Here is a 23,309-nt window from a genome sequence, read left to right as displayed (position 1 = left end):
AATTATGTATTGAATCTGATCGGCGTCTTTAATGGAGTTTGTTAGATTAGGCACTAAAAGTTGTAGTTCTTCGTAAAGCTCATAAGATTCTATGTCTTTGTTTTCTCCATCATGAAGTACTAGACCCAAATCATCGCAGTGCTTCAAAAGCTCGATAGTTAGCAATGATTTCAAATTATTTGTGTCATACAAGAATCCAAAATTGTTATTTTCAGTGAGTACAATAGATGTCTTGTATCACGGCGTCAATCATTTTAATAAAAAAAATCCATTAGGATCAATAGGCTCATCTATAGCTCCATATTTTGTTTGTGAAACCTTTTTTAATTAAAAGTCATTGGAATCTCACAACTGCTATTTATTATGAATTCGTAGGCTTTTGCAGTACATTTATTAAAGCCTATATCGGAATTTATGGATCCAGTTACAAAAATTGATCAAATTATCTCAATAGCGATTTTGGTTGCATCGCATTTAAAGAGTCCTCGTGATGGCCCTTTAAGTGGGAGGCCGTGGGCGAGGGCCCACTCGCCACTGGTTTTGCATTGCATATTTAAGATACTAGTTTAGACAACAAAAATTAAATTCACTATTACAAGTCAAAAAAGAAAACTTTATTTTTTTTGTTATAATTAAAAGTTCGACCATAATGTACAGTGGAATACGAAAATTAGTTCTTTTTCCTACTATCCTTACAGCTGAACATCTTGACAGGAGCCTTACTAAATGTCAAGTGGTCGGTATAACTTTGAGTAAAAATCTTATATCAAAATGGATCCAGAAAATACTTTTACCCATTTCACTGTCTCAGTGGTTGGAGAAGTGTATTCTTATTAACAGAAGAAGAACTGTATTTCTCATATTAGTTGCATCGAATTACAGCAAAGCATTCATCACTTTTGCAGCCTTTATACTCGTAGATAACTTTTATACATCTTCTTCTTATGCAATGTTGCATTAGAATCGAAAAAACATATGTGACCAAAACGCTTACTAAAATTCTTAAAAGTTTCACCACATTACTAACCTAACCTTTTATCTAAAATGTAGAGGGAACGGAGAAGGCTTGGGGGGACGTAAAAAATTGAGCAACATCTATTAGCTACGTCATGACAAATATTAAATGTAGACAGTGTATATATCTTATAAAAAGAACGAATATCATAAGAAATATCTTTCCATTTAATGCCTTTCAGTAAATCAAAAGAACAGCTTAATATAACTCAAGTGGTCTAAGTCAATAATTGTTTAAATAGAAAATGCCCAACTTATTATTTATTCCACAAAAATAAATTGTCTTGATTTTGGGTCTCTTGGACTACTCCCTAATCATCAAGATCCTAATATAATTGTAATACGACTCTGTGGTTTTCGAAAATTTCAAAATAAAGAAGAGAATAAGTATATTTATATTGGAAACTTGATGATGGAGGTTTGGATACGAAACAATAATTATGGCAGCAGTAATTTGTTGTATTTTGAAACTTAGTTCATATATTTGTTAACAAAGAAGATAAACATTTCATTGGGCATTTTTTATGATGTTATAGAATTCTCAGTCTAAAATTATATAGAATTAACATAATTGTTCTTTTGGCAGTTATTAAACCTAAAAAATGGAATTACTTAAAAATTTGTGTCATAATCCGATCTTCTCCTTCCATTGTAACCACTATGGCTGCTACCGGGGTTGCCGTAATAAGCATTGTAGTAGTATCCATTCCATTCTGATCGCCAACTGTCATATAAGTTAGACATACTATTGTCATGGATTGAACCATTAGATCTCTGAAAGAATATATTATAACAATGTTGAAACGTGGTATTGCAGAGATACAAGCATAAATAATACAAATTAGCTCACCAAGCAGGGCTTTTCATATTTAATCCTCAATAGTTTCACTGTTTTAATAGCAGAATGATGAAAAAATAGTTCATTTCATAAATGTTCCTATTAGGAACTCAAGCACCCGCTGGATTTGTTTAGAAAAGCTAGGAGAAATATTACGTGAAAATTATCGTCCGACTAATACCAAATATGGAGATGTACCGTCACAAATACATAAACTCATGTTCAAAATTAAGACACCACCACCAGTGGGATTGTGGCAAAATTGAACACCAAAGTGTACTAACTCTAATATATTTCCGTGCTTACTAATACTTATGTATTCATCTTCTGAGAATTAATTAATTAAATATTGCGTCGTTTACGTAATTTCCATCGAGCGTCAATTTGAATATTTATTTTTGAAATCGATGTTTTTTAACTTTTCAAAATTTCAACGTGGATGAACCCGTAGTTCTTTGTCAACTAATTTCTGAGCGTTTTCTTAGTAGGATTGCGGTAAAATTGAACAAAAAGTGACTATTTCTAATATCTTTCCAAAGAATTAATTAGTTTAGGATTGGAGCGTCTTGTTGATTTATATAACGAAGGGTATTTATTTTACACTCAAATTTGTGAACCAAAATATAAAACATAGTTATTTAAAAAAAAATCGAGAAAATTCAACATCAGATTAAAGATTTTACATCTTTAAAAGTATATGGATTACAATTAAGGAAATTTTTGGAACTTTTTGAATATATCAAACTCGTATTTCACTGTTTTAAGAACCTTTGATGGTCTTTAATTTGAAACAATCTGTATATAATTTATGGCGTTGGTAGTTGCAACTTATTGTTAATTGTAACACATTATTACATTTTGACTTAATTTTTTCTGATATCCACCAAATAAAAAACTTGAAGTTTCCTTCTTTGGCTTTTTATGCAGTTTTGAATAACCCCGGTAAGTGAACATGTACTCGTTCCTATCGCCACAGCGGTGCACTCATAACTGCAAACGTCGAATGAATGTTCTTGTCTTGTTAATATAGGGTGTCTTAAGTTATCAAGAAAAACCAAAATTTTGAAGGAGTAGGAGTATATTTCTCAATACAGTCTCCTTTTAGATCGATACATACGACCCAGAGATGAAATAATTTTTTTCACCCTACTAAAAAATAAGTGTTCTCGAGGTCCGCAGACTGGGCTTCCGTGGCGGCAATGGTTTTCTCGTGTAATTCAAATTTCTGCCTGGCAATTAAGTTATGGCATTTTGGAAATAAAGGAGAGTCGTACTGGACTAAATCTGGATAATATGGTGGATCGAGCAGCAGTTTGTAGCTCAGTTTTACCAATATGGCTGTGGGGAGAGCTTAGGTGTGAACTGGTGCGTTATCATGTTGGAAAAGCATTTTTTTCTCTGCCAAATGAGAGCGGAATTTCTCCAATTCATGGTAGAATCTCTTCTCTAAGACAGACGATGTGAAGACAGTCTTCGCCATCTTTGGAGCACGTTCGCCTGGTGAAATCCACTGTTCGATTTTTCCTATCTCTGTTATGCACCAGTGCAGTGGAACCATGTTGAACAGAGAAAACACTGCTTTGAAGTGGTCTCACAATTGCGTTGGTTGCCTTCAGTGAGTGAACGCGTCCAAAATTTCATGCAGAATATGACTGACATGAGTTTTTGGAATACCTAGTGTGCTATCATTCACGCAGCGTCAATTTACAATACGTGGTATCCGTTGAAACTCGTTTAACCCATTCCTGACGATTACGATCGAAGAAGAGTCACCATAAATAGCATTCAAACGGTCCTTGAATTTCGTTTGCAAAAACAAGATTTGAACTACCGATCGATATGACACTTTCCGCTGACATACCCGCTTCCTCACGCTGTAGCCGTCTCCAAAAATGTACTATAATAAATGTACTAGCATCGTCGAGCGGTGATGCTAAGTACCAAACGAACTGGCCTTGAATTTATAATATCAATATTTCTTGGAATAGTTATTCTATCTACTTATGAAATGATTTTAGTCCAGTCTTCTTGTCATAACGTATAATTCTTTTGTTTGAAGAGCTTATTTGATTCTTTCTGTTGGTGAGTTTGAAATTGATGCTTTCTTTTGCTTCACAGTCTACAAGTTCATTACCAGTAATATGAGTCTGGAGCATAGTTACAGTTACTGCAGAGAGTCGCATACAGCACTCGTCTACTGTAGGGTCAGGGTGGTAGATGCTTTGATTCAATTTAAACAAGCTATTCTTTTATAATATTTTGGTATGGAGCTAGAAGCGTAGAGTATAGCAAAAATGACGGCGTGCCTACTACAAGGTCAGTTTCTGTAAATAAAAAGTGATATTTTTGAATTTCCGCCTCGTCTTGGTGACGACGATATCTAAGATGTGAAGCCATCCTGAACTTTCTACATGGAGTAGGATCAATAAATCATATATATAACCCAATCATACATACGTGATACGCGGTAGCTAACAACGACCACGGGTCTTAGGTGGCGTTATAATCGTACCGGACAGTAAATTGTATGTGTCCAATGCAACTTTGTTGATCTTTACTACCTATCCAATGGTCACGATAAAATATGGGACTGTAAATGAAAATCTGTTTCGCACCAGTGAAATAGTCATAAGTATGAGAAAATATTTGTTGATATGAGTCTCAAAATAATGTAAATGAGTTGAGGTGAGCGCGGGTTAACGAGAAATCCCAGTCTTGTAGGAAATTGAGTTTTTGTTGTTGGACATTATACTTTGATATTCTAATGTTTTGCAAAATCTTTCACAATACTACAAACAAATGAAAAGTGGATAAATGGATATAAAAACTTCTGAATTTATTACCTTTTTAGGCGGTTTTTGATCATATCCTCTCTCGTTCCACACATCTTCCATGTTGTAAAGATCTTCTGCACCATAATTGTCAATACCTCCCATATGATTTTTGTTCAATTCATTCAACATTCCTTCTGTTAGAGGTGTTGGAGCTTTCTTTTTGTTATTTTTCTGTCTATTAACCAACTAAAAATATAAATCGGGTAAATAGATATACAAGATGAAAATTATATTTATTTTTCTAAGCTGTGTTTTGCTGTGTTTGGTGTATTAGTCAATAAAATCAGTTCATGATGCTCGATATATATATTTCAAAGTTCACATATAATCTAATAAGTTCTAAGGACTTCAAAAATATTACGATTAATTGAGAAAAAATTCAAATTCCTCCAACAATAGTGTGGGTGGAAAGTCGTTTATCGATTTCTATGTACTTAGGTGTTTGTAAGACAAAAAACAAATACTCAAAAAATTCGACAACCTCATAAATAATCACAGTTGGTACGCATACGTTGATTTAAGAATATTGAGTATGTTGTTTAGACGGCAATATACTGTACAAAAATGTCTAGCCTTGCCTTGCCCGAGGGAACTTAGAGCTGGCGAAAAGAACGTCCTGCAAGAAACTTTGGTGCTTCCTCACAAAGTTTTTTCACCGCTTCACATAGATTTGGGAATGATGGAGCAATTTGTAACTTTTATGAGATGGAAATTGCTTCAAATAATTTATATCAAATTTTCCAGGCCTCTCAAGAGCAAAGTTGAGAGAAGGTGTTTTTGTCGGACCAGGTATTAGATAGCTTATGACTAACGTAACTAATCAGAGCCAAGACATCCCATTCGAAGTGGTAATTGATGGCCGCCAATCATGGACCAATAAAGGTCTTCCGAAAGCTTGAAATGTATCTCTCTAGTATACAGATGATTCGAAGCTAGCGCCAGGAGATAGATTAGGCAGCTTTGGACCAGAATGCAGGCTCTTTTTTATGTAAAACGCCAGCATAAGAGGATATTAGACTTCGGTACTTCGAGTTATGTTTGTGGGTGTTGATCTTGAAGTTCCGTAGGTTTTAGGGAATGCCCTTCTTCAGTTCTGGGCGTCTGCAGATGAACTCGGTGTTCAAGAGCCATGTCTGCCTCTCGGAAGAGCATCTGCCGTGGTGGTATCGGTAAAACAAAGTCAAGTCTGTGACCTTTTTTCTATGCTATAAGCTGTTCAAGTTACTGGTTAATTCTGGATCGCCTATAAGTCGAATGGTTTCTTTTGTATTGAGTTCAGCAGCCTTAGGGTATGCTTGGGAGCCGAGGTCGGAATGTACGAGCAATACTCCAAAGAAGAATGAATCTGAGCCTTTTAGAGGATTACAAGCTGTTCCGGAATATATAGCAATTTGTTCTTAAAGGAGTTTTTGTGAAGTTGCCTCAGTTAATTCGGCCAGGACTATGCCAGGTTATATTGCTCCCAAAATCAACACCCAACAATTCCATAACACTAGGAAAACCACTATTTTCCGTCGCTAGCAATGAACAAAAGTGCTCAGGAGTGTTTGGATAGAAACCTGTTCAGAAACCACATTCTCATTCTCTCCGATAGCCAACCAGCCTTGAAGGTCCTGAAGACTATTGAGTGTACGTTCAAGCTAGCATGAGAGTGAAAACAAACTCTGAAAGAAACAGATAACAGAAATAAAGTAACCCTAATGTGACCACCAGGTCATTAGGGTATATCAGGTAATGAGGAAGCAAACATCCGTGCCAAAAAGGGGCCACGACTCCATACTTTGGACCAGAGCTCTACTGTGGAATCTCACTATAGAGACACTCAAAGTCTAAGACAATCCAAGAGCTTCATAACTATATCAGCTGATCAATCCAATACTACCTTAAGATAATTGACATGGCAGAGGGCGACAACAGTAGATTCTTTTAGCAAGCCATGGAAACTGCAAAGCATCTACACGAATGTTTTGTCCACTTCATCCAAAGATTGGTAAATTCATAATGACGATCAAATATTAGTCTTTCGAAAGAAGTTTTTAATTCTAGTTGTAAGTTTCAAAGCACTTGTTAAGATTGATCAATAATTTTTTGTATTAAAAATTGAACTATAACGGTAACATTTATGATATTAAATCGTTAAAGTTGGAAGTTCTGGGAGGCACAATGCACTCTCTACACTACTATATTAGTTTTTATGTAAGTAACGCATCTAATATTAAATTGAAATTATTTCTATGACCGACGAATAATATTTGATATCTGACAATGGTTTCTATTATGATCAACTTTTTTAGAAGTAAATCTTGACATTTTCAAAAACAAAAATTCAAATTTTTAGTCAAATCATCTATACAGTTTAAAAAAATTAATATCTAATGATTGTATTTTGAATTTTAGCTCGAGTAAAACTCGTACATATTGACTGATTTCAATGGAAAGGATTCTCTTGTGGTTGCGATTTAATTGGACACATGCACTCATTTTATGTATTTAAAATCTGTAAAAATACTTACCACTGTTACCCCAAAAATAATGACAAATAGAAGTGAAGCAAGTCCTATGACGATAACTGCAATTGCCCATTGGGGTAGAAGTACATCATTTTCTGCATAACCCACTGTAGGGTACACCTGTTTTGGTAACACTGAAAAAACAAATCTATTGTACCTTGATAAGTTGAAATGATACAATTAGATAATATGAATATGGTGGAGGAGTGTGGATGAGATTTTAATCAGCATTAAGTAATCGTGGCATTTTCGTAAGTAACTTCTCATGCATAATATTGATAGCACTTTGGTTGCAATCTTCATTGCACTGGCTATTTTGCACTCTTTTATTTTTCTTTGACGTTCACCAAGTACAAAGGCACAGATATATTATTAACCAATTCTGAAGTAGTTACAAGAAGTACTGGTTCCGGACATTAATAATCATCCGTGTTTATATGGATAGTACCGATTTTATGATAATATTTACTTTACTTTTCCTCACTTTCTTATATTATTTTTCCACGTAATATATAAATTTAATCAACACACGAAATTCTTTTTTTTTCCATATTTACCCAACAACGAGAGCTAGTCAATAGACAACTGAGTGTGAAGTGTAATTCCGTGAAACGGTACAAGCAGTATTATTAATTGAGGTGAACATCAAGAAATTTAATTGTCTTTGGATATGTACTCAATGCACGAAAAGTAAAATCTATTATTCACTCAATTCAATCACTTACCTAGAAAGTCTGTGTAAGCTGGATCTACTACAAAATTTCCCAAAGACAATTTTCCCTCTAATTTAATCGACTCATTAAGAGACTTTGCTTCTCTATTAGAACCTCCTAAAGTCGACAGGGCGTCATCTAAAGATTCATGGAATAATCTTTTTATTTCTTGAGTATCGACACGTCTTCCTAACTCATTTAGTTCTACGAGATAGTCAACCAGTACGCTACCTTCACTAAAATAATTAAAAAATATCAATCATAGTTTATATACAAACAAAATATTTACCTAAAGCCGTCGATCCTAATTTTTTTGTACCATCTATTGAGTAGAGAAGATGAGCTGTAAACATAGTCAAGCTAAAAATAGAAAATAAAACTTTAGTTTTCATATCTGCATTTTTTTTTTTGATAAAAAGTAAAATAAAATTAGTATATACGTTATTCATTATGTGTATGGCAGCCATCATTGGGAATGTTTTCAGTAAGTTGTAAACATATTCAACCAGAATAGAAGTTAAACTGGATTCTACTTTAGACGAGTCGATTGCAACAATAAGAGCAGTTTTACCATGGTTATATGGGCAATATGAATAGTAATGAGGTGAAAATATCAAAAATGGCCAATAAAATCCATGATGCAGTACTGGATCGTGGACTGGAAATACGCGACTTAACAAATATAGAAGATATTTCAGAAAGTCCATTACTTTACATATTATCTGAGAATTTAGTTAAGAGGAAGCTGTGTGCAAGATGAGTTTTGCGTTTGCTACCGAGCAAAAACAGTATAATAACCATTGGTCAAACTTGGACCGATCATTCCAAACCCGAGACAAACAATAATCGAAACATTGAACTGAAATTGGAGCTCGGATCCAAAGGAGACGAAGTACATTCCATCAGCAGGAAAAGTCATAGAGTCGTTTTTTAGAATGCGAGTGGAATAATTTTCATTATATTACAATATATCTCTCTAGTATACAGATGATTCTAAGCTAGCGCCAGGATATGGATTGGGTAGCTTTGGACCAGGATGCAGGCTTTTTTTTATATAAAATGCCATCATAAGAGGATAGACCCTATTATACTTTAGAAGTTTGAGTGGTGCCTGCCATGTAGAGATGTCTGTGGGTGTTGATCTTGAACTTCTGTGGGTTGCGTCTGCAGTTCTGAGCGTCTGCAGGTGAACTTAGCGATCACGAGCAATGTCTGCCTATCGAGTAGGTTTTGCAAATACTGATATTATGTTGGACATCTCGGAAGAGCATCTGCAGTGGTGGTATCGGTAAAACAAAGTCAAGTCTGCGACCTTTTTTCTATGCTATAAGCTGTTCAAGTTACTGGTAAATTATGGATCGCCTATAAGTCGAATGGTTCTCTTCTGTTGGTCATAGAGTCGGTTTTTTTAGGATGCGGGTGGAATAATTTTCATTATCTATAGTCAAAAACAGAAAATTGTAAGCCGTGAGTATGATGTTATCTTATTAAAGAACTATTGTGAGAAATCAAGTAAAAACGACCGCGTTTGGCTAGGGAGATAGTGTCTTCTAGCCAAGAACATGAACTACTCATAAATACGTCTTTCTAATGGCTGAAATTAATGAATTAACGTTTTAATTGCTACACCATATATCCTAGTTGCCAGTTTTAGCTTAATCTAATTACAACAAAATAGTACACTCCTGCAATAGTCACGTGATATCCGTAGGTTTGAAATCAGTATTTTTCCGGGAGGTAGATTGGTAGATAAGGACCAATAAAACGATAAAATTTCATTTAATCAGACGATATTTTGGATTTTTTATATAAGAAAATGATAAAAGTTGGCTATGATAGTGACTCAATACCATTGAGAGCTTGGCTTCAAGAAAGTCACAAATCTAATCCAATGCTTTCAAACGAACCTCTGCATGACATTAATACGGTATTCAAACATCTGCAAAGAGATCAGTTTCTCGTGACTTTCCAATAAAAACGAGAAGATGGAAAATGTTTCTGATGCACAACTTTGATCTAGTGTCTATATGTATATCTTCGAATACTTTTCTGATTCAAATGTTCTTATTAGAGACTTAAGTCTATCCAAATCTAAGGCCTAATTGGTCGATTCAATATTAATAGTAGAATTTCTTTAAAAATAAGAGATTGTGGCATTTATACACAAAATATAGGTGATTCAATATATTATATTTATAATGCAGTGCTGTTACAAGTTTCCTTGTCTTCAAGTACCCATCAATTGCCATTTGCACATGTAATAGACAATAAAGAAAATTATGCAAATATGGAGGTATTAAAAACATTAAAATATTCTCAATATTTGTCGAATATTTGTAAAAGACTGTCAATACCCCACAACGAATTTTCCTCCAATCAATAACGGGAATATTAAAAGAGAAATTTATATAGGTTGGCAAATACGAGAGCTTATGGCAGATGAAGCTTTGAATTCGAGCACAATAAAGGACTTGGGAGGCTTTAATAAAAGTGTGTCATAATTTCCTTGGTAATACAAAAGCTGGCAACTACCAACGAATTATTGGAGGACTTCCCTCAGATTTTGAAGGTTCAGGATTGGAGTGGCATCAAAATAAATTCTTGAGTCATTTTTCTATGAATAAGTATCCACACTATGAGAAAAGTTCCATGAAAAACAAAGAGTCTATAGTAATTTTGTATTAATATCAACAAATGAGGAAATAAAACTGGTATTAAACTAGATTATACTGGATACAATTAAATTTTTTCACATTAAAATATACATACTTGGCTTTCAACTTCATTGGCAAGTACTTGCCACTCTTTAGTATTTCTATCTAATAATTCCGGTACCCATTTAACTCCAGCTATCAATTTAATTGTAGCGGCAAGATCACACTCATTGACGCATATTCCAGGAGTTGTGGGCTTAGGTGTTGTCGTTGTTGTAGTGGTGGTTGTTGTAGTTGTCGAAACTGTTGTCTCAATAGTACGCGTTGTACTAGAAGTAGCAGCTTTAGCAGCTTCGAGCAGCTTTTCAATTGAAATTGGAGTCGTTGATGGCGTCGGCCATCCCGTGAACTCAGTTGTCGCTCTAAAAAAAAATTAGTTACTATTATTAACACGCGAAAAGAAAAAACTTATTTATACCTCGACGGTAATCCTTTACGAATGGTAGGAGGAGTATTTTTTGGAGGTTCGTCGTATACTGGTTTATGTGTGGTGCGGCTGGACGATTTTCGAGTTCCACCTCCAGGTCTTGATGGAAATACAACTTTAACGCCTGATGGCTTGCTTGTTTTTGGTGATTCTGTTGATGAATTGAATCCTATGGGTAGAAGATTTATTGGAAGAGTATCGTTTTCCGATGGTTTGAATCCTGGTGGGAGGAGTGCAGATAAATCCACCGGTTTAACATTCAAACCTACAAGTTTAGATAAATAAATTCAGTTAAACTATTCTGAGTGAACAATAATCCTTAAGCCGAAATTATGAATATAAGAAAATACGTCTAAAATGCTATTCTCCAATTACCTTCAATTGTCGTTGCCTCTTTCGGATTCTCTGTAGAATACTTTGGTAACTTATAACCAGGAGGAAGAAACTTAGAAATATCATCCAGTTTTGTGTTTTTGAATATACTACTTTCCGTTGTTGATTTGTATTTCGGTGCTTTGTAACCAGGTGGTAGAAATTTAGATATGTCATCGAGTTTAGTATTTTTGAATATACTGCTTTCGGTAGTTGATTTATCGTCAGATTTTGGTAATTTGTAGTTTGGAGGTAAAAATTTTGATATATCGTCAGATATAAATACGCCACTCTCGGTTGTTTTTTCACTATTTTCGGGTAATTTATAACCAGGAGGAAGGAAGTTAGCAATATCATCCAGCTTGGTATTTTTGAATATGCTACTTTCCGTTGTTGATTTGTATTTTGGTGCTTTGTACCCAGGAGGTAGAAACTTGGATATGTCGTCAGCTTTAGTATTTTCTTTGCTCTTTTCGGTAGTTGGTTTATCTTCAGTTTTAGGCAGTTTATAACCTGGAGGTAAGAATTTGGATATATCATCAACTTTAAAAATTGTAGTTTCGGTTGTTTTATTATCACTTTCAGGTAACTTATAACCAGGTGGTAGAAATTTAGACACGTCATCAAGTATTGTTTGTTTTGATAAATTACTCGATGTCGTTGATGTCAACTGGATGGGAGCCGGTGGAGATAATTTAGTTATATTTTTATCTTTCGTGTTTTCAAAAATGTTACTTCCATTTTTGTCTCCAGTCTCATTACGTTGTTGAGTAATTGAACTAATATTCAATTTCTTTTCTGTCGTTTTAGCATACTTTGCCTTGCTCAGTATTTCTTCTAGCAACTTTGAGCTTCTTTCATCACTTGCGTTTAACTTATATCCTGGCGATAAAAATGCTACAATATCATCAGTCTTCTTCGGCTGATCTCCTTGAGGTTGGTTTATATCGAAAGGTTTCTTAGATTTCGTACTCGGTCTTGGTCTTGGTCGTCTTGTAGTCGTTCTCCTATTATTTGGTGAATATTTTCGAATATTTACTTGCGGGTAAGGAGCTTTGGTTGTAGTTGAAGTACTTATATCCTCCAACTCAACTTTTTCAGGTACTTGTTCTTTGATGACTGCTATGTTGTTTCCCAAACCACCTGAAAATAAAGCAGATACGTATAGCAAACAATTTTCAAAAGTATAAGTATGTTTTACTAAGAACTTAGGTCTTGATTTAAAACTACTCTTACACATACAATATGTAAGGCTATTAGCAATTATATTTCCTAAAACCACGTCTATATCATCACGAAATTAGTTAGTCTTATAGGAGTATTTAGCATTACGATCTGAAGATATAAACAATCTATTGTTTTTGTTTTGTGTTATATCGTCAAGACAAGTATTTTGAGCAAAATTTGGTGTTGAAATGTTTGTTGCACTTTTAGTCCGTGGTCGAAAATTACGCTTGTTACTGGTATTATTTAACTAACTGTTCTACTGTGAGCTCATACTTGCTCTTGCAATAATTCTAGACTATTGTAGAAACTTTCTAAAATGTCTAGCAGTAGACAATTCTGTCTAGAAAGTTTTTCACACTAATTTCGTCCAGAAATATCTAGAATATATTTCATGTTTATACAATAATCGATTAAGCCATCCGCAATATTTTATAGTTTCCATTACATTAAATTTTGAGTGGTATCGTTAGGAGTGCAGTTCTATACCTTTTACACTATCGTGCCCACAAATTACGACCGGCATCGGAAAATGGCGTTCGATTATTTACCAATCATCATATCAATAGTTTCTGCAAGGAATTTTCAGAATAAATAAATTGAAGAAAAGACAAGGACAAGATAATTGTACTTATTGTGTCAATAATAACCTCAACTACGTCCTTTCTTAGAATGTGAGACAATATAATAGGCTCTCAGGGTGGTAATTGCAACCAGTTTCTTATACAGTTATATTAGTATTGGGAACGAATGTAAGGGGCTCATGGATGCGGTCGCAGATATCTAAACTCTGAAACATATGAACCAATGATCATTATCGGAATCGTTTACCTTGTAGACTCTATAATGTTTTAAACCAATGTTTATGAGATCACTCAGTCGAACTAGCCCAGCCTGTTATCAATACATTAAAATTAAAAGCCTAAACCGGATGTATACTCAAGCAAAACAGTCCTACAAGTGATGACATCACTTAGTCTGGGAGAGCAGAATGTAACTAAATAATAGGGTCACATTTTACAGCTTTCCAGCTAGTCACCAAGCCATGGAAAAAGCTAGATCCTGACAAATGACCGATTGACAAAAATATGTTTCTTACTCAAGGGATTGCATTAACGAATCTCAATCATACGTGGAACATGAAAGAGGAGGTAAACATTTAGTTTAAAATTATGAAGATATGCTATAATTTGGTAGGTGTTTCCTGAAACTAGAATGGGTAATGAGTGGCACCTAAGAAAGTTTTAGATTTTACTGAAACTTTTCTGTCCACATCGCAAACATTAGAAAGTTTTATAATAGATGAATTTATGAGATTTTTCTCATCGCTCATGCATTAATCTGAGTGAATAAAACATAACATTATTCGAATTAATCCTGTTTGAAGTCGTTGATTATGCTCAATTCGCAGATTATTAATACTAAATCCAGGTACTTCTAAGAATATTATAGAGTGAACTATTCAAATATTTACCTGTCAATACTCCACTGGACAAATCTGATTGTACTCTGTCTAATATATCGTTAAGACTCTCAGTTGATGTTTTTAATTTAGATGGAGTGGGTGTGGTAATTTCTTCTGTGTTTGTTGTCAATTCCTCATATGAATCTTCTTCAGGTTGTGAAGGTTTTAGTGTAGTATGATGTTCTTCTTCCAAATGTTCATTTAAAAGTTTCACTCTTACATCTTGTTCAACTATTGAAGATGGTAAGTACCTAGGAGTTAAGATGTATTGTAATAAAAATAATAATAAATATAGTTTTACTTTAATTACCTTGCTCCCGAAACACTCCTGCTCGTTTGAACAGACGCCACGACGACCCAAGTGTCTGTCGTATTTTCCACCAAGAGTTCAGGATCGGTACTACTTTTTACTGGATTCGGGGTTACTGATGGTAATATAGTATTGTTAATGACCGTTTTACTCGTTACTACAGACGTAATTAGTTCCGGTTCATTTGTTTTGTATATTTCAACTGATGGAGGTGCAGCTTCAAAAATTGAAGCTTTCGTAGCTTCAACGGAAGAAGATTCTTGCGAGGAGATTTTGGAACTCGTGGTAAGTTCTTCATCGTGCTAAAAATACAAAAAAAAAATGATTGTTGAATTAGGCACGTTGGACAGTGTAATTGTGAATTTGTTGATAAAAACCAAAATCTTGGAGTAACAATGTTGGTTTAGTCCATTACGAATGGATACAGCTGAAAGCAATAAAAGTAAGGATGGTATTCATGAGCCATTTCTAGAAGACAGTATGATTAATATTTTTTTGCATAAGGCATGATTATTTACATTTATTAGTAAGGAAACCCAAATATGCAAATGTTCTTCCTCTGTTACTATGAAGAGATTAATTGAGAAATTTCTAAAGACAGGATCCGTTGGAGATGCGAAAACGCACTGGTCGTTCAGGAACAAATCATTCAAGTAGCAATCTAGCAACCTCAATCCGGCGTCGTGGACAAAATTTGCAGATCTCAAGAAGCTCTTTATAGTGTTTACTCACTAAAGATCTGCGTCTCTCTGCTTACCAAATTCAATCAACACCACAACTGAGGTCTAATGACCATGCACGAAGAAGTTTGTTGACCCATCAAATGGGTGCTGTGCTGATTTTTCGAGTAAAGTCATTCTAAGTAAAGAAGCAAATTTTCACTTTATTGGGTGTATTAATCTCCAAAATGTGATTGTCGACAAATAATTGTATCCACAACGTGTCACAGTTTGGCGTGCATTTTGGCCTGGGGGCATAATTGGGCCATACCTTTTTAAAAATGAGTCTAGTTAAGCAGTGACTACTACTGGTACTCCATATCGCGACATTATAACACAGTTCTTCTGCCGAATTTGGATGATATTAATATGTCCAATATGTGGTTCCAACATAACAGTGCCACATACTAAATAGCCCATGGAGCACTTCAATTTCTGCTTGAGACATTTCCAGGTCAGGTATTCTCTCGTTTCAGTGATCAGAACTGGGATTTAACACCATTAAATACCTTTCTATGAAGTTATTCAAAATCACAGATCTAAGTCAACAAGCCTACCACCAAGCGTGCATTAAAGGAGATTCAATGATTCAACTAAGATAGTTTCAAAGGTGATTATAGATTATAAACTTGTAGAATTTGGGTTAAAATAAAAATTTCTTAGACTAGGTGCATATCAAATTGAAACAAATACTTTTAATTATAAACAACGTTTTTGGTGTGAAATATTTTGATATTTTTAAACAAACGATACTTTGAAAATTCATAATTCGTTAAAATAACTTGTATATTAATTGCAGGTTTGATCCATAAAAGTTAAAATTTTAATCGAAAGGTTTATGGTTATAATAAAATAGTTACCTCTTTCAAAACTGACTCGTCTTCGAAGCTGTGATCACCATTACCATGAATATAGTTCCCGACATGACCTTCTTCACCTATATCTTCATTGGAATACACTTCTTCTGAAAAGTATTCAGTACTATCAAACGGTTCGTTAGTATTAGTTTCGTAGGTACTTTCATGAGGATGAAGATATTCGTGAGATGTATTTGATGATTTTATTATTTCAACTTCGTCATCGTTATTACTACCATAATTATATTTTAGTGGTTCTTCCAAAAGCGGTTCCAAATCCACGGATTTCGGTCGTTTTGAGACAGTTTTTTTCGTTTTGACTCTATTCACCGATCTTCGTTCCGAAGATGTGTGTGTCTGTGTCGTGGGAAAAGTTGTTTCGGAATTAGTTGGAGTATAAACTTCCCCGTTGGTGTCTACGAAGTATTGATTTACGGATGCTTTGTTGGTTGGTTGATTAGCATCGGGGGCGACGATTCTCGATCTAAAATAGAAAATTATATTGAGAGTATCATTTTTCAGATTTATTTAGTCAAAAAATAAAAAACGTTATATCATATTTTGAAATGAATTACGAATACCTATGCTGAATATTCTTGATAATTTTAGAATTTTAAACCCTTATGACAGTGCGTAATAGATCAAAGATTCATCAAAGTTTTTCAATATCTATTTGGAAGTACCAGTTTTTAGTCCAAGAAACCATCTTTCAAGCAACAGCTCTCAAATTTTGATTTCAGTCCCTCTATTAGTTAGTTTGTCACAATATTTTGAAGTGAATAGGAAAAAAATTATTCGTTACGTTATTTTAAACTAGAAAAATAAATCATAAAAACGAAAGGTTTAACTTGAAAAGTATTAGTGATACTTGCAACAATAACGTGGTAGTACCAGCACAGATGATGCTCAACGATTATTATTTCTTCTAATTATACTGGTGAACACTGTTTTTATCAGACATGGCTTTCGTGAATAACTTTATTTCGACATTGCATTCAATTAACGTCTTAAATCGTAAACATGCCATCGACGTTTTTGTTATGTGTGCGGAGAATCAACAACTACCACATAAATATTGTGTAACTTATGTGAGACTGCAATCAGGTTGGGCTAAACAAGATCCCATACATATGCTATTCGCTACACCAATGATTTGGAACAAACCAAAGGATCATGTAAGTGATTTTTAGTTTTTCTTGACCTTAATAGAAGGCATTACAAACAAGTCCAAACATACTACCCAGTCTGCAAATTTGTTTTCGGCCGATAGACCCATCCTAAATCGTGCCGAATTGCCTGTGTCAAAGCCTCCAAATCGATCAGAAAGTCAGGATTCTTTTCCGGAATTAATATTTTCTATTTATATTTTCGACATCGTGACTATGAGAGAGACACATAGAGATACGCTGGATAGAATTTGGTAGGATAAGGAAAATTTTGATAGGAGAAGGGTTCGTTGGAGTGATCCCTGATATAGGAATTGTTCCTCTGCAGGGCTGGTGTTGTGGTGGTTTTGTAGGGTTGTGTTTGCTAACTTTATCAGAGAAGTAAAAGCGGAGATTTAGGATTTTTTGACCAGAAGAAAACGGAAATAAAGCTTGTTTGAGATTTTTTGAGAATTTTTTATTGTCGTTGATCATTTGGCTGGGGAACCCGTTCACCATGTTACAGGTTGCCTGACGATAAAATAAAATTTCACTTTTCTGAAGCTGGTGTTTTAGTCTATTGCGATAGTTCCTGCTTTGAAGAATATAGTTTGAATGAAGTCCACATCATTGGCGATTATACATTGACTCTTGAAAGCGTATACGTAGAATTCTTTACTACTGAATATATATAATTTTTTTATTGAAAAGTTGTGGTTGTGGTTCCACTACGTGGTGATTGGTAAATTGAGATAAAAGGGTAGAGAAACGAGCAGTCTACAAGTACGATGTCTATACATGGAAGACTAGTTTGAAAGAAATGTTGTTGCATAATGGAACTAAACTTCTATTGAAAGAGACTTAACTAAAATATGAGCTTTGAAAATTTGTGGCGATTTTGTCATTTTACTTTTGCTTGGTGTCGAGATTTTATATAATTTTTATTCGATTTTTGTATGATGTATATTTCCAAGCAATACCCGCTAAAAAAACCTGATCAGCTGATACAATAGATGCTTCTGCTTAACTCCTAAGTAATAACTTCCAAAGTCTCAGCTGACGGATTTTCCACCGAGATATAGCCAGCTGACCTATATATTTATTCAGATCTAAATATGAGCTATCATCAATAAAATTTTTGTTTCAAAGGAATTAAATGGAAATATAATTTTTTTTTCATGTTCAAGGGGCCAATTGACATACAATACACTATAGTATAGTCATTCTTTCCTCGAGATATTGGGATAGTTACAGTTTCACAAATTTTTAGTTGGGAGGAAACGATCAAATTTATTTTTTTTTTCTCATCTCATCCCACACAATTATCTCTTAAGAGGAACTCGTACGCGTATTTCTATTGCTGGCTCCCGGACTATAGTGTGAGCTAGAGAATAAACTCATGATTTTCTTAGCTTTTTCAAACTGTTCGGTCAGAGCTCCTTGCTTCGCTATGAATCTACTTAAAATAAAAATTTGGGTAAGATAACATTTTCATTTTCCAATATTTTTCCAAATCGATTTTCCAGTATTTCTAATGCGCCTCCAAATAAAGATTCTCCAGCTGCAAACTACCAGTTTACCGAATAATATAACTTTATTTTAAGAAAATCTTTTTCCATTTTTTTTTAAACAAGATGTTTGACGTTTCCACTCAATTTCAATTTTTACCAGAATATTATAATAATAAGGGTAATTATTACCCTTAAAGATGAGTATTTTCCAATCAAAAATATATATCTAATACAAATATTGACCTGTTTTAAGTAGAAAATGAATTTATCCTTCATTTTATGGTGAGGAACAAAATATAATTTGAGGAAATTCGAAGCATCTAAATTCAAATTTGTGCTTTGTTCCAAGAAAGCTTTTAGTGACATCGACATTGGTAATTGAATCATGGTCTTAATATTCTGACTTAACCTTAGAATAGAGAGTAAGGGGAAACGGACGTTGCCCATTTCGGTACATTAACTTTGAAGGACGGCAGCGGTTAGCCATTCATGACAATTTATATATGGTTAGTAATGAAATATAATCTCCAGTAGAATTATCTAGTGATCTAATCATCTTTAAATCATGGTGCAGAGTAAAGCCACTGTGCCTCAACATTTCTACCTCTGTGTACCAATGTTTTTAAAACTGAAGTTTTATGTTATAAAAATACATTTATTACGCCTTTTTAAGTCGCATCTCCGATATGTCTTTCCCTTCTGAGATATGTGTTGTGCGGCTTAATTTGAGAGAACTGTTAGATATTTACTCAGACTAAGCAGTAGGACTCAACGACAGGATTCAAAATATTTACTCTTCTTTCCTTATTCATCTTTGAACCCATTTGCCTAAACTGTAAGTACGCTTCTCCTATTTTAGAAAGTTCTTTGGACAGCTATGCGGAGAACGATCTTTATTTACCTACTACACGTTCAAATTTATTTGAGAGCTGAATACTATATAATGCGAACAAAATGCACCATCACTTGCCAATTGACATGAAATCAATAGCGTCTTTTCACGCTTTTTGTAGGAATTTTGTAGACATATTCACTGAAAAGTACCTTCTACGCTGTAAACGACTTGTATATTTAATTCTCAGCATTTTATACACAGATAGAAAATTGACTACAACTTTTAAGCCATTAGACGTAATTATTTCGGACAAATTACAATATCAGTATACAAATTCGACAATTAATCATAATTAATAGTAATTGAAAAAAACTATTTTGGTCAAGAAAAATTGAACATACCTATGATTCAAGAATGTTTTCCTTCCTCCTATCGAATTTCCAACATTTTCCTGTAACTGGTCTTCCAATTCTTCTTCAGTTTTTTCTGGATAAGTTCTACTAGGTCTAAAATCATCGTAATGAACTGGTGGATCTACAGGACTTTGTATTGTAATTTCACCCAAAAACGTTTCCGTTTGCGATGGGTCCCTATTATGAGTTTTCGAAAACAGGTGGGAATAATTTGGTCTCAGCGTTGTCGGTTTCAAGTTCGTAGAATCTTGGTATTGAATATTTTGAGGTGTCCTTTGTTGAAATGAAGATGCGGAACCAATTAATCTTTGTGTATTGATATTTTGATTGTTGTTCTGGTAGGAGAACTGGTCGTATGGATTCGTTGGGTTATGTGGAAACTGAAACAGTGAAATTAGTGAATAATGGAACAATTCCATTTTTCAGTCAGTAAATTTAGTATACCAAGTATATTTCCACTTACTCACAATAAACAATCAATTTAGAAAAAACATATACGGGCTACATTTTTCAAAATGGATAAAGAACTGAGACAGATTAAATATGGATCTATTGAGAAAATAAAGTATATCTTTTAAAGACGATATGATAAGTGAAAAAGTGTGAATAAATATTCTTTAGCAATGACGGGTTGATGATCTAGTCTAAGGATCATACTGTTAATGAGGCGTCTCATCTTATAATGCTGGAACTTGTCTCGAATAAGGTGTTAGGAATGGAAAGGTAAAAGAACTTTCTGCAACAGAAATCCATCATGAATCTTGTCCCGTATAGGTGGCAAAATTATACGTGAAGATCAAAGATCAAGAAAGATCTATAAAAAATCTGCGGTGAGTGATAATCTCATCGAAGTCATTTGCTCCTTATTTTCAAATTCTTTGAAATCTTAGAACACTTTACAAATATTATCCAGTTTTATATAACACGGACTAATAAGTTTCTGGATGTTCTGTGGTCGATAGGTATTGAAAATGCAAATCGGGTCGAATGGACGCTGTCCTAGAATTCATGAGAGAAGGAATAAAAATCTATCCTGCACTTTACTGTCGCGCTCCAGAGGAGCTATCTAGAACAAGCCTACTTATTTCTGAAGTTTTGTTTTCACACAACTTTACTTGAAACTTCTCTTTGAGTTAGGTGTTCAGAAGTTTTAGGTACGGTTTCGTATATACTGCCTCTTTCTGTGGATTCTTTCTGTTTGAAATCTAGAGTATTATATTCTACTAGTCTTAATATTTGTTGTTTGGTGCTGTGCTGCTTTCTCCTAAATCAAACTGTTCTACAGGTGGTGTGTTCAGAATTTTTGTTTGTTCGTCCAGTATTTTCAGTTTACTTTCTGTGCGATTTTACTCATGGCAAACAGCAAACTACTCGGTCTATATTTTTGCTGAAATCTTTTCCGGGTTTTCTTCGAATGTGTTATTGTGTCCATCGTGATGGTAAGTGTGCTTTTATACAATAACGCACGCTTACACTGCTGTAAGAACAGAAGAAGACTAGCCCAAATTCAAATATGTTTCAAAATTCTTTTTAGAGCTTGGACTTGATCTTTCTTGTTATCATCTCTTAAATACCGTGAAGTAGATGTTTGCGAAAAGCATTTCTGTGACGATGGAAAATCAATTTGATACATTAGATACATTTGATACAGGAGGCGGCCACGTCATATAAAAAAGAATTCGTAATACGATAGGACTTGTGATTAAAAAATTAGATTGACTTTGATGAAGAAAGTAGTTGTTATGTAAAAACATTTTTGTTTCTTGTACTGGTTTGTTTTTTCATAGCGATTGGGTTTTTTACAAATTTTTCATTATGATTCCAGAAATTCATTATTGAAGAATCAATTAAATTAAATCGAAAACTATGATGGAGAACTTTGAGACTCATCCAAAAATGACGCAAATAATGATAAAATGATTCTGACACCCAACCAATCAGAGTAATCACTACATGCGTTAGGGAAAGATGGATTATACTTACATTAATCACTTGCGTTCTAGGGGTGGAAGGAAATCTATACTGGGGTAAAGTCTCTCTGAGATGTACCGGCAGGTCCGATGTTTGCAGATCAGGATGTAAATAACTTCCGTGTTCAGGAGGGTCTAGTGGTTGAAATCCAGCCGGTGTCTGTCGGAAAGGGATAATTTCTGACGGGTTGATATACTGATTCTGGTTTTGTTGATAGGGAATAAACCCTCCCCTATTCTGATGTCCTGTATAAATATAGTCCTGGCCTGTAAATGAAAACCATTCTGTTAATGATTACATGTTTCATTTAGGAGGCGTGAAATTTGTTTTAAATTAGAGAGTAATTAGAGAGATGAAAAATCGTTTTTAGGGGTGGATACTCTTAACGAGATTGCTACGATGTGTGAAAGATTTATACTGGCATGCATATAGTGCGAGTGTTTCTTATGATTCGATAAAACATATAGTTTAGTATAAACTATACTCGAGAAACTGAATAATTCAAGCCATCCATCATTTTTGTTCATCAGAAAATGGATTAATTGTTTAGAGATTGGAAATTACCGTTTGTTTGTAATCTTAGAGTTCAATAATAACAGCTGGCTTCAAATGTTTTCAAATTAGTCTGATATATTTGAATGAAACACAAATAATTGGAAATTTGGTTCAACGCAGTTATAAATATATAACTTGGAAGTTTATGAAAAAACTTAGCTTTATAGATAATAGTGTTTCTTGTGTGGCAAGTATGGGAGAAAGTGATTCGAAAAAGTAATTTGGAACTAACATCTAGGCCCCGTGTAAAATTTTTCTACCCGTTTCTTTATCGGCGTTTACAGCCTCAGCAATTATGCGGATGCTAATTCAACGATCTGCACGCCAAATTTGGTTGATTGCGGAGTTGAAATAGTCACAGAGCGACCTGGGCGCTGGTCATTTTCAGTGCTCTCTCGGCCCTCACTAAAGCGCTTACATCAGTCAAAAACAAGCGCTCGAGAATTGTCCCCATAGACCTCTTGTAACTATTTATAGCACACAGTCGTAGTTTTTTTTTCAATTTAACGAGAAATTTGAGATTGATACGTTGCTCCTAAACTCGTACTAAATTTATAATTAAATATCAGTTGTCAAATATTATTTTCAATTTTTGATATAATGAGAATTGTCTGATTTCTTCTGTTTTAACACTAATTAATCATAATTTTTTGATGAAGCTAGAAATCAAATATTTATCTGTGAATTTTTGAATACGTTTTAGAAGTTATCCAAAAGCTGCTTGTACTTGTTCTCTAAATTGCTCGTGAAAAAACGAAAAAAAAACTGCAATCACTTGCTTCTAGTGTGTCAAATCAAGTGGACCCCCGCTTCAGAATTTTACGATAGAAATCTGATTAAAATATAATTATTGGAAGTAACCATACTTAAAAATCATTCCAC

The 23,309-nt window shown here is 34.2% G+C and overlaps 1 protein-coding gene across 2 annotated transcripts in view; it reads right to left on the bottom strand.

Annotated features, from left to right (window-relative positions):
* Window positions 1-613: 613 nt before the first annotated feature.
* Window positions 614-23,309, bottom strand: part of LOC130902024 (mucin-2) — a 551,276-nt gene continuing 528,580 nt past the window's right edge. For both annotated transcript variants that reach the window (XM_057813821.1, XM_057813822.1), the window contains exons 3-15: window positions 21,885-22,138; window positions 19,890-20,281; window positions 16,001-16,481; window positions 14,422-14,723; window positions 14,121-14,362; window positions 11,426-12,565; window positions 11,042-11,315; window positions 10,679-10,985; window positions 8,199-8,269; window positions 7,922-8,145; window positions 7,200-7,330; window positions 4,696-4,872; window positions 614-1,788 (exon numbers count right to left, since the gene is read on the bottom strand). In XM_057813821.1, the coding sequence (XP_057669804.1) occupies window positions 1,627-1,788; window positions 4,696-4,872; window positions 7,200-7,330; window positions 7,922-8,145; window positions 8,199-8,269; window positions 10,679-10,985; window positions 11,042-11,315; window positions 11,426-12,565; window positions 14,121-14,362; window positions 14,422-14,723; window positions 16,001-16,481; window positions 19,890-20,281; window positions 21,885-22,138 (4,157 nt within the window). In that variant the 3' untranslated portion in view covers window positions 614-1,626. The remainder of the gene's footprint in view (window positions 1,789-4,695; window positions 4,873-7,199; window positions 7,331-7,921; window positions 8,146-8,198; window positions 8,270-10,678; window positions 10,986-11,041; window positions 11,316-11,425; window positions 12,566-14,120; window positions 14,363-14,421; window positions 14,724-16,000; window positions 16,482-19,889; window positions 20,282-21,884; window positions 22,139-23,309) is intronic.

The sequence above is a fragment of the Diorhabda carinulata genome, chromosome X (assembly GCF_026250575.1).
Source record: "Diorhabda carinulata isolate Delta chromosome X, icDioCari1.1, whole genome shotgun sequence".
NCBI classification, from domain to species: Eukaryota; Metazoa; Arthropoda; class Insecta; order Coleoptera; family Chrysomelidae; genus Diorhabda; species Diorhabda carinulata.
Note: the sequence above shows the minus strand (reverse complement) of the source record. Positions and strands in the feature narration are given on the sequence as shown.